General features: G+C 50.0%; 1 protein-coding gene across 1 annotated transcript; it reads left to right on the top strand.

Annotated features, from left to right (window-relative positions):
- Positions 1 to 668: 668 nt before the first annotated feature.
- Positions 669 to 11271, top strand: CKAP4 (cytoskeleton associated protein 4). The gene is made up of 2 exons (XM_017540733.2): positions 669 to 1389; positions 8779 to 11271. The coding sequence occupies exons 1-2, from the start codon at positions 943 to 945 to the stop codon at positions 10102 to 10104; spliced, it is 1773 nt and encodes a 590-aa protein (XP_017396222.1). The 5' UTR covers positions 669 to 942; the 3' UTR covers positions 10105 to 11271.
- The last annotated feature ends 246 nt before the right edge of the window (positions 11272 to 11517 follow it).

Raw genomic sequence — 11517 nt, 5'->3', positions numbered from 1 at the left:
GGCTAATGGGGACGCTCAGTGAAAGCGTCCCCACAGAGTCCCCACAGACTCACCGCAGTCGAGAATCTTTGCTAACTCGCATCAAATGTATGCCTTCGAAGCTGGCTGGTTTGTGGGCAGCCCTTTGTGCCTCCGCCTTCAAACCCAAGACAAGGGACAAAGCCCAACCCCGTGGCGGGCTGGGAGGGCGAAAGCGGGGGGATTCCCCCAATTCCCAGCAGAAAGGAAGGGGGATCCGTTTCCACCCCGACTCCTACTCCCGTGGCCAGGGCTCCTTGGGCGCCCGCCTTCATTTCTTTTCTCTCCGCACAGGTCGAGGAGGGAGGGAGTCGCCCTTGGCCCGCGGTGTAGGGTCACCCCGGCTTCCGTCCCTCAGATCCCGCGGGGCCGCTCAATTTCGGCCCCTATCGACCCGGTTCGGCCGCCCGCCCCGGCTCGGGTCGACTCGGCCCTCGGTCCCCGGCTTCCGAGGAACCCGCCCGGCCGCCAGCCCCACCTCGGCCGCCTCCCCTCACCTCCCCTCGCGGCCACAGCGGCGCCCGCTGCGGCCTCCGTAGACCCCGCCGAGCCCCCGCCCCGCGCCCGACCGCCCCCGCGCCGGCTTCCCGGCCCCCGTAGACCCCGCCCGGCCCTCCCTCTCCGGGGTCGTGGCGGCGGGGAGGAGGGGCCGCCGGGCCGGCGTGCGTGGCAGGCTTTCCCGGCTCGGCTTGCTCGGCCTCCCTTCCCGGGAGGCGGGGTCGGCGCCGCGGCGGAGGCAGGCCCCCTCCTCCCTCCTCCTCGGCCCGGCCTCCTTCCCGGCCGCGCGTCCTCTCGGCCGCTCCGACGCCAGCAGCGCCCGCGTGCAGCTCGCCCAGTCCCGAGGGAGCCCCAGCAAGTTTCCCGGGCCGCGCGCTGCGCTCGCTCGCTTCCCAGCCCGCGGCCCGAGCCGCCGCCGCGCCCGCCATGCCCTCGGCGAAACAAAGGGGCTCCAAGGGCGGCCACGGCGCCGCGAGTCCCTCGGAGAAGGGTGCCCACCCGTCGGGCTGCGTGGATGACGTGGCGAAGAAGCCGCCGCCGGCGCCGCAGCAGCAGCCGCCGCCTCCCGCGCCGCATCCGCAGCAGCACCCGCAGAACCAGGCGCACGGCAAGGGCAGCCACCGCGGCGGTGGCGGCGGCGGCGGAAAGTCCTCCGCCGCCGCTGCCGCCGCCTCGTCCTCGGCGTCCTGCTCGCGCAGGCTCGGCAGGGCGCTCAACTTTCTCTTCTACCTCGCCCTGGTGGCGGCGGCCACCTTCTCGGGCTGGTGCGTCCACCACGTCCTGGAGGAGGTCCAGCAGGTCCGGCGCAGCCACCAGGACTTCTCCCGGCAGAGGGAGGAGCTGGGCCAGGGCTTGCAGGGCGTCGAACAGAAGGTGAGTACCCCCGATCCCCCCAACTGTCCCCACCGACTGCGGCCTCCGGACCCACGGCCGGGTCCCCTCGTGCTCTCCGGCCAGTTCCTATTCCTGCCTGCTCAGGCCCCAAGGCAGGAGCCGGCCGCTCCTCCTTGGCGGGTCCTGGCCTGGACACCCCCCTTTATCCGGTCCCCTCATTCCGAGGCAGTCCCCAGACCCCCTTTGTTAATGGCTGCTGAGAAATCGGCCCCGAGGGATGGGGCCGCTGCGAGGATGGCCAGGCCGGCCTGGCAGGGTGGGCCAAGGGCCTGTCACAGGGCATTAGCGGTGAGCTGTAAGGAAGCCGGCAGGCATCGGGGAGCCCATTCTTTCTGGATTAGGAACCGCTGAATGGGCAGAGTTGTCTGAAAAGGAGGTTGGAAGGGAAGCCAGCGCATCCCTGGAAGCCTCAGGCAAGGCCCCACCTCAGCTCTTCCAGTGGGAGACATCTGAGTGGATTTTTAATAGACTTGGAGCTGGCATTCTTATGCATTTGCAGGTTCAAACGAAATTCTATCTTTAGGTCCCTTGTCCTGTATTGGACTGGCCTGCCCAGGTGGGCCTTTGAAGTAGTCCTACTATAGCTTTTTTTTTTTTTTTTTTGAGAGGAAGTCGCACTCTGTCGCCCAGGCTGGAGTGCAGTGGCTCGATCTTGGCACCCTGCAACCTCTGCCTGTCGGGGTCCAGCGATTCTCCGGCCTCAGCCTCCCGAGTAGCTGGGATTACAGGGATGCGCCACCACGCTCGGCTAATTTTTTTTTTTATTATTATTAGTGGAGACGAGGTTTCACCATGTTGGCCAGGCTGGCCTCGAACTCCTTAGCTCAAGCGATCCGCTCGCCTGGGCCTTCCAAAGTGCTGGGATTACAGGCGTGAGCCACCGAGCCCAGCCCTACTTCAGCTTTAGGGTAAGGGAAAGGCCAAAAATGCTAGATCATACTGGTGAATAATACCGATAGCCACGTTTATATGGTGTTTAGAGTGCTTACTCACATAGTATCTAATTCTTATAGCCACCCTGGGAGGGAGGGAGGCTAACTGTTTTGATTGCACTTTCCAGACCAGAATATTGAGGTTTAGAGAGAGGAGTGAGTTGACAAAGTTCCCAGCTGGTGAGTGGCAGACACATGAGAATGTGCCACTGCCCTGTTCGTTCAGGGTCCACAGGGGTCCATTTCAGGTATGGATGGACCCAACTCTCAAAGCGAATGTCCTTAGCTTCCACCCTTCTGTGGTTTTTTTTCCAGACCAAGTATGGCCCCTTTGATCTCATTCACCCTCTGTGATGTCATTGCTCAATGAAAGTTGCATGCAAGACTGAAACAAAAAATCCCGCCACTTCTGATTCCTGAGCCTGTGCCTCCTTGTCCCAGCATACTGTCTGTCCTGCCAAGTTTCTACTTTTGTTGAGTGTGCGGGACTAGGAATTTCCTCTTAAAACTGGCAGAGCATGCTGGGTGTGGTGGCTCATGCCTGTAATCTCAGCAGTTTGGGAGGCCAAGGCAGGCCGATTATCTGAGGTCAGGAGTTTGAGACCAGCCTGGCCAACATGGTGAAACCCCATCTCTACTAAAAATACGGAAATTAGCCAGGTGTGGTGGCCTACGCCTGTAGTCCCAGCTACTCAGGAGGCGGAGGCAGGAGAATTGCTTGAACCTGGGAGGTGGAGGTTGCAGTGAGTGGAGATAGCACCAGTGCACTCCAGCCTGGGCGACAGAGCGAGAGTCTGTCTCCAAAAAAAAAAAAAAAAAAGTGGTAGAGCAACTGGAATGAGTCAGAGCCTGCTAAATGCTGTAGGCCAAGGGAGGTGACTTTTCTAAGGGAATTAAGTAGGCAGTGCTGCTTTGCCTATCTGAATGTCAAACCATTCTTAAAAAATATACATACTGCTGGAGTATAATCACTAGCCTCTATTTCTTCTCTTTCATCCACCTACTTACTAATCAATCATAATATTTATTAAAGTCTGATAGTTGCATGGCTCTGTGTAGGCTTTGTGGGAGCGTATGAAGGAGCAAAGACTCTAATCATTTGTGCAGCGCATAAGGTGTCAGTGGAGGTTAACTCTAGTGAAAGTTCAGTAAGAGGGAGGGTGTGGAATTTCGCCTGTATCCTGGTGGCCAGGGTAGTGCCAGCCATCTAGTTTATGATCGATAAATGTTCAGAAAAGGAATGTGATGAACATCCTGGCAGAGGCACTATTTTGAGCATGTGTGAGGGAGAGGAGGTGGCCACCCTACTCATGGCAGAGTCACATTTAGGAAATTGTGAGAGAGGGGAGGTTGGAAATTGAGGCCAAAATAGGGAATCCAGGTTAATTCTGCTTTTCCCTGCCCCTCCCTTAGTCCCTCCTTTTTGGTTCTCACTCCTTCTCCATCACAGCTATGTGTATAAATCACTTTCTTCTTTGGGGCTCAGTTTTCCCATCCACACAATGAGAAGAGAGCTCCATCCAGACTTTTAAGAATCCTCATGGCTCTAAAATCATTGTAATAGTGACCACTTGTCTTTTTTTTTTTTTTAATTTCGTATTTTTTTGTAGAGATAGGGTCTTGCTCTGTCACCAGGCTGGAGTGCAGTGGTGCGATCATAGCTCACTGCAGCCTTGAACTTCTGGCCTCAATTATTCCTCTTGCCTCAGCCTCACAAATAGCTGGTACTATAGGTGTGCACCAGCATGTCCAACTATTTATTGTTAAAATTTTTGGTATAGACAGGGTCTTGCTGTGTTGCTCAGGCTGGTCTCAAATTCCTGGGCTTAAGCGATCCTCCTGCCTCGGCCTCTCAAAGTGCTGGGATTACAGATAGGAGCCACGGCACCTGACTGACTACTGTTCTTTAAATTTAGTAGTGTAATAAAACTATAATTTAATCTCATATTTACGGTGCACTTATGTGCCAGGCACTATGCAAAGCATTTGAAATGCATCATCCTCTGACTCTCACAACAACCCCAAGAGATAAGTAGTGGTATCAGCCCTTTGTTGCAGACGAGAAAAGTGAGAGGCTAAGTAACCGAGTGGTTATATAGCTAATAAGTGGCTGGGCTACGATCCAAACTGTTGTCTAACTGCTAGGACACTCTTAACCACTCCACTGTTTAGCTGAGTACTTAGTAGGTGCTCAGTAAACGTTCCATTGACTTGAGACCCAGAACTTGGCCCAAACAGTGTTAGAGTTTGCCACAGAATGTGGTCACCCTGTCTGCATCTTTAGGGTGGCCAGTAAATAAGTTATTTTGCACTGAGGAACAAGTTGTGATTGGTTCTCTTACAGCCTAAGTTTGAACCCCTTTATAATTCTTTTTGACTTGGTGGGGGGTGGAGTTTGTTTCTTAGCAGGGAAGTGTACTTATAGTATTATTCATAATTGGTATTCACTGTGGGCCAGGCATGCTATTAAATGCTTTATAGTCATGATATCTGTTCTCCCAGCCACCCTCTGAGGTGGGTACCATTTAGTAGCACCATTTTGCAGATGAGGCAGCTGAGGACTGGCTATGTCACTCGTTCAAGGTCACATATAGACCATAAGTGGTGTAGCTGGAGTTGGGTGCCCACCTGTCTCTTGTTCTCCAGATGTCCTTACTATTGGAGAATGGCTCAGATCTTCTGAATGACTGTCGCACAGGCAGAGAGGCTGGCCTAGCCTTACTCAGAGGGTTCAGCAGGAACAAGTGGGTCCTGGGCTTCAAAAAGTGTTGGCAGTTCAGCTCTAGGCCCTCTGAGGAGCCTGTGTTGCCCTGGCAGATCCAGCGTGATATAAAGCAATGGTAGGAGTAAGGCTTAGGCCTGGTGGAGGACTTACGTGTGGAAGAGTAAGTTCCCCAATCATATTTCTTTGTTTTCTCATCTAGATTCTCTGCATAAGGAGTCAGGGTTTCAGGAGTTGGCAGCCTCTCTTCCAGCCATTCAGTGCACTCTGAAGTCAGTGCCCCTGCCTGGGCATATCACATAGTGGTTAAGAGCTCAGGTTCTGAAATCAAGCATTTTGGAATTTTGATGTTTGAGCCTACCACTTGCCAGGTCCCTCATTTATAAAATGGAGATCGTTGGGAGCCACCAACTCATGAGATGATGATGAGGGTGTAATGAAATTATGTGTCTCAAGTCCTTCATACAGTTACTGGACATCGCAAGTGTCCTGTTGAATGTCAACCACTGCTAACACCCAGTCCTCCCACCCTAGGCTGTAACCTCCTTGAGGGCAAGGATCCTAGCCATTATTTCATCTCTGGCATCTTGACTGGTGTCTGCCACTTAGTGGGTATCCCACATATGTTGGGGGAACAGATATTTCCAATGCATATTGATTATAATGAGTTATTATAATGAGTTATAGAATCAGGGTCTCTATAAGATCCACACATTATATTTGACTGAAAAATCTCTGAAGTTTGTTTTAGATAAACATTATGATATACAACTCTTAGCACGTTCTGTAGGGGAAAACCGTGTTCTTTTTATAGTATCGGGGGTTGGGTATAATTTCTGATCTAGTCTCCTTCCTAACCATTTGTGAAGAGCCAGCTCAGGTAAAGGTTGACAGGGATCAGAGACATGTACCTGCTGATCAGGCTTTGCTTGAATCCCTTCATTCTGTGATTCCTTCAGAAAACACTGGATGAAAGCCTGCAATGTTGAAGATACCATGGTCACCTGCTCACACCTCTGTTCTGAGTGCTATGCTTAGAACAGGCAGACACTGTGATTTAATAACCTAGTTTCAGAGATGGGCTCTCTTTAGTACCTTCACAGAGTGTCCTTTAGGACTCAGGTTGCCTTTGGTTGGGCAGGGAATTTGTCTAGTATTCTGGAGCCCCTCAGAACCTTATTCTAAGCTGTCTTAAAACAGACGGGTGGAGCTAGAACGGACTTTAGAGACCTGTTTGCTACTAGATAAGGAGCCAGGACTTGGAAAGTGAGTGTGTCTCTTCGTGCTTACAGACCTGGTTACTGGTGGGGCTGGTGTGAGAGCCTAGATGTGCTGTCACATCCCATTTCAGTTTATCCTCCTGCCATTTGGCACTGGGCTGAGGATGGTCAGGATTCCCAGTATTGGGCTGGGAATCTGCAGACTCACCAGGTACTTCAGAAGAAATGGGACATAATCACAATGATGATAGCTGCCATGTATTGAGCATTCATTGTATGCTGGGCACATTTTAAGTACTTGATATATTAATAATTCACTTAATCCTCCTACAGACAATCGTATGAGTCAGGTACTGTTTTCCCATCCTTCAGCTAAGGAAACCAAGGAACAGATAGACTAAATAATTTCCCCAAGATCACACTGCTGGGAAGCATCGAAGCTAGGATTTGAACCTAGGCAGTCTGGCTCCAGAGTCTGTGCTGTTTTATTTTTTAACTTCTTATCATAGCAGTGTTAAAGTGTAAACAAAGAACAATATAATGAACACCAGTTTCAAGACTTACTGATGTTTTGCCATTCTTGTTTCATTCCATCAGCACCCCTCTCTCTACTCTGCCATTTTTTTGGCTAAAGTTAGAAGTTGACTCTGAACCACTCTCTTGCCCTGTGGGTGCCTCACCTGGTCTCCATTGTTATCCAGGTACCATTGGTGTTGAATGGCCATAGCGCAGGCAGAGAGGCTGTCCTGTCCTGAAGCCAGAAGATTCACCAGGCAGAAGTGGGTCTAGGGCTTCAGGAAATGTTGGCAGTTCAGCTCTAGAGCCTCTGAAGAGCCTGTGTTGTCCTGACAGATCCAGGGGATAGGGAATTAGGAATTAGTTTTAAAATGAATCCCTGGCTGGCATACTTAGTTCACCCAAAGCATTTTATGATTTATTTCTAACTGATAAGGGTTCCTTTCCTTCCCTTTCTACTCCTTTCCCTGTTTCTTTTAATAAAATACATCTTATCATACCTAACAAGGTGTATAGTAATTCTTGAATATCATCTGACACCCATTCTGTAATCACATTTCCTTAATTATTTTAAAAGTTTTTAAAAATTAATTTATTTTAAAATTTTTTGTTGTTTTAGAGACAGAACCTCACTCTGTTGCCCAGGCTGAACTTGAATTCCTGGGCTCAAGGGAACCTCTCGTCTGAGCCTCCCAAGTAGCTGGGACTACAGGTGGACACCACCAGGCCCGGCTCAAAGATATCTTGTTAACAGTTGGTTTATTCAAATTGGGATCTCTATATGAGCCACACATTATATTTGATCAAAAAATCTCTTAAATTTTGTTTGTAGGTTTCCTGTCTTTCCTTCTTTTAAAGTGCCACTTAGTTGTTGAAGATGCTGGTTCTTTGTCCTGTAGAATTTTCTACATTGTGGGATTGGCTGATTGCATCCTCATGATATCTGTCTCTCCTGCATTTTTCTGTGAATTGATGATTTTAGACCCAGGGACTTGATAGAGTCAGGTTCTTGTTTTCTGTCTTCCCCCGACACCCACCCCCCCTTTTTTTTTTGGGGAACAAAGCATTAAAGGTGGCACCATGTGGCACATCAGGCTAAAACTTACCAGGTTATTAATCTTTGTGCGGTCCAGCCCCTCAGTATATTGAACTGGCTTTCCTGGGTGGTTCTTGGGTCAGACTTTATTTAGGGTAGCATTGATTTACAATGAATATGTCGTGGCAAATGAGATCACAGTACTTTCACAAAGCTAGAGAATGCTAAGGAATCATCTGGTCCACACTCACATTTTGCAGGTAAGGACACAGAGATCCAGGGAGGACAGTGGCTTGTTCAGAGCCAGGTAGCTAGAAGTAGTGAGCAGAGACCTGGACCCTTGTGAGGCTCTTTAAATTGCAAGAGCCAGAAGCCCAGCCCAGAGTGGCTTAAAGAGAGAGAGTTGTTTGGTTCAAACTAGAAAGTTCAAGAGTAGATTCCTTGAGGTACAGCTGTATCCAGGGATTCACATAATGTCCTCAAAACTTGATCCTGCCATGTCTCAGTTCAGCTTCCCTCTGCTGGCTTGTTAGACTAGTGCCCCTTGTGCTGTTCTGAGCAGCTCCAGGCCTACCTCATCCTGTACCCAGCAATCCCAGTGGGAAAAGAGGCTTTCTTTCCCAGTGGTTTTAACAGAAGTCCTAGAATTTTGTGAGGCCACATGCCCATCCCTGGGCTAATTACAGTGGCTCTGGGGAGGTGGGTAGGTGGAAAGAGCCGATTAGTCAGGCCTGGGTTATCAATCATCCCTGGAGCACTAGGAGGGGACCTAGGATTGGTCCCCAAAACCATATGGACTATGTGTGGAAGGATGTTTCTCCGAAGGAAAATCATGCCATTCTGGAAAAAAACAGGACCTGGAGTCTGGGCAGACAAAAAAATTTGTATCATATGAAATTCATCAGCTCTTGTCAGCAGTTAACATCTGGATTTTGATTACAGGTGCAGTCTTTGCAAGCCACATTTGGAACTTTTGAGTCCATCTTGAGAAGCTCCCAGCATAAACAAGACCTCACAGAGAAAGCTGTGAAGCAAGGGGAGAGTGAGGTCAGCCGGATCAGCGAAGTCCTGCAGAAACTCCAGAATGAGATCCTCAAAGACCTCTCGGATGGGATCCATGTGGTGAAGGACGCCCGGGAGCGGGACTTCACGTCCCTGGAGAACACGGTGGAAGAGCGGCTGACGGAGCTCACCAAATCCATCAATGACAACATCGCCATCTTCACGGAAGTCCAGAAGAGAAGCCAGAAGGAGATCAACGATGTGAAGGCAAAGGTCGCCTCCCTGGAAGAATCCGAGGGGCACAAGCAGGATTTGAAAACCTTGAAGGAAGCTGTGAAGGAGATACAGACCTCAACCAAGTCCAGAGAGTGGGAAATGCAGGCCCTGAGAAGCTCCCTGCAGTCTATGGAGTCTGACGTCTACACGGAGGTCCGCGAGCTGGTGAGCCTCAAGCAGGAGCAGCAGGCTTTCAAGGAGGCAGCCGACACGGAGCGGCTTGCCCTGCAGGCCCTCACGGAGAAGCTTCTCAGGTCCGAAGAGTCCGTTTCCCGCCTCCCGGAGGAGATCCGGAGACTGGAGGAAGAGCTCCGCCAGCTGAAGGCCAATTCCTATGGACCGAAGGAGGACGGAGGCTTCAGACACTCTGAAGCATTTGAGGCACTCCAGCAAAAGAGTCAAGGACTGGACTCCAGGCTCCAACACGTGGAGGATGGGGTGCTCTCCGTGCAGGCAGCTTCTGCGCGCCAGACTGAGAGCCTGGAGTCTCTCCTGTCTAAGAGCCAGGAGCATGAGCAGCGCCTGGCCGCCCTGCAGGGGCACCTGGAAGGCCTGGGGTCCTCGGAGGCAGACCAGGATGGCCTGGCCAGCACAGTGAGGAGCCTGGGCGAGGCGCAGCTGGTGCTCTACAGTGACGTGGAGGAGCTGAAGAGGAGTGTGGGCGAGCTCCCCAGCACCGTGGAATCACTCCAGAAGGTGCAGGAGCAGGTGCACACATTGCTCAGTCAGGACCAAGCCCAGGCTGCCCGTCAGCCTCCTCAGGACTTCCTGGACAGACTTTCTTCTCTAGACAACCTGAAAGCCTCAGTCAGCCAAGTGGAGGCGGACTTGAAAATGCTCAGGACTGCCGTGGACAGTTTGGTTGCATACTCGGTCAAAATAGAAACCAACGAGAACAACCTGGAATCAGCCAAGGGTTTGCTAGATGACCTGAGGAATGATCTGGATAGGTTGTTTGTGAAAGTGGAGAAGATTCACGAAAAGGTCTAAATGAGTTGTGTGTGCAGGGTGTGGATTTAAAGTCCAATTTCTCATGACCAAAAAATATGTGGTTTTCTCCCATGTGTCCCCCACCTCCCAATTTTTTGTGTCCTCTTAAAGAGCAGTTGTCACTACCTGAACACCAAGGCATGGCATTTTCCTGCCCAGATAATTTATTTACAATGTTTACCATATTGTTGGTTTCTTAAGTTATTTGCTTCTGTGTTTGGTTGGTTTCCTGAAGCGCAGCCCCTGTGAATAACAGGTGGCTTTTCAAGGGATGTCTCTAGTCAGAGAAAAACGATAACGGCTTCAATTGAGGATTAACAGAAGCAGATTAACCTCAAAAATCCTGCCTGGCTGGCAGATTTCAAGTTTAAAAAAAAAAAGATGGGTTGGGGGACACTTTTCTTTCTAGTTGTCTCTAAGGAAAATTAATTTTACTTTTTATTTTTTGTACTTCTGGCCGAGATTTTTATGAGATATCTCTCACTTGTCTTCCACTTTGAACCAGTTAAAGCTCATAGCCGTCAGCTTGGAATGAGGAGGGGAGAATCCCCTGGGTCTTTCTTTGAAAGGAATCCGCTGCTTGAGGGCCGCCTCCCTCCCATGGTGTGCTTGTCGTTTCTGTTCCTGAGGCATCTTGTGATATCAGAGGTAACTATGCAAAGCATCCAGACGGTTCTGAATGTGAAGCACTGCACCCAGCAGAGTCCTGGCGCCCTCTGTCCCCCCTGGCTAGCCTGTGTTCTCTCTCTGGAGGTTACCAAGGAATGCACAGGTTTAAAATCCCAGAAAGGGGTGTCATTGGGTTCTTTCAACAAATGCATTAGGAGAGCTGCCCACAGTGGAATAGGGTGTCTCCCTGGGGAATGTAGGCCAAGTCCCTTTATTTTAACATGATGTCCATGAAGAGGTTTGCTGTCTGGGCAGCCCCGTCTGTTGGTGAGGAGCGTGTGTACTGCGTTTCTGTAATTGTTTGCTGTATCTCCCTTCCCTTTGAGCTGTATTGTTCTTTAATGGCTGTCTTGCCCTTCCAAAAAAAAATTGAAAAAAAGGAAAAAACCCCGAAAAGTAAAAAAAAAAAGGTTTCGTTTAGTTTACTGTGAAATGAACTGTGTATGGCTTATTTACAGTATTTTTAATTCTTAATAAACACTTGAGCTTTGTTATGACTTTTCCAGAGTGGTTTGCTTTCTGAGAATTTTATAATTATGATGTGTTTTATTAAGGTAAGTTTACAATTTTAAGGCTGTTTTTTCTTTTAATTCTAAAACCAAGATGGTCTCACTCTTGGGCTGGGGACCTCCTTTGATGGACCGTTAGCAGGTGTATTGTTCGATCTTTGACTATGGGGTGGTTTAATAGATTCTCATTAATATTATAAAAGCAAACATTGACAAGTGTCTGATAAATATAAGT

This window comes from Cebus imitator, unplaced genomic scaffold (assembly GCF_001604975.1).
Source record: "Cebus imitator isolate Cc_AM_T3 unplaced genomic scaffold, Cebus_imitator-1.0 Scaffold8, whole genome shotgun sequence".
NCBI lineage: Eukaryota > Metazoa > Chordata > Mammalia > Primates > Cebidae > Cebus > Cebus imitator.
Note: the sequence above shows the minus strand (reverse complement) of the source record. Positions and strands in the feature narration are given on the sequence as shown.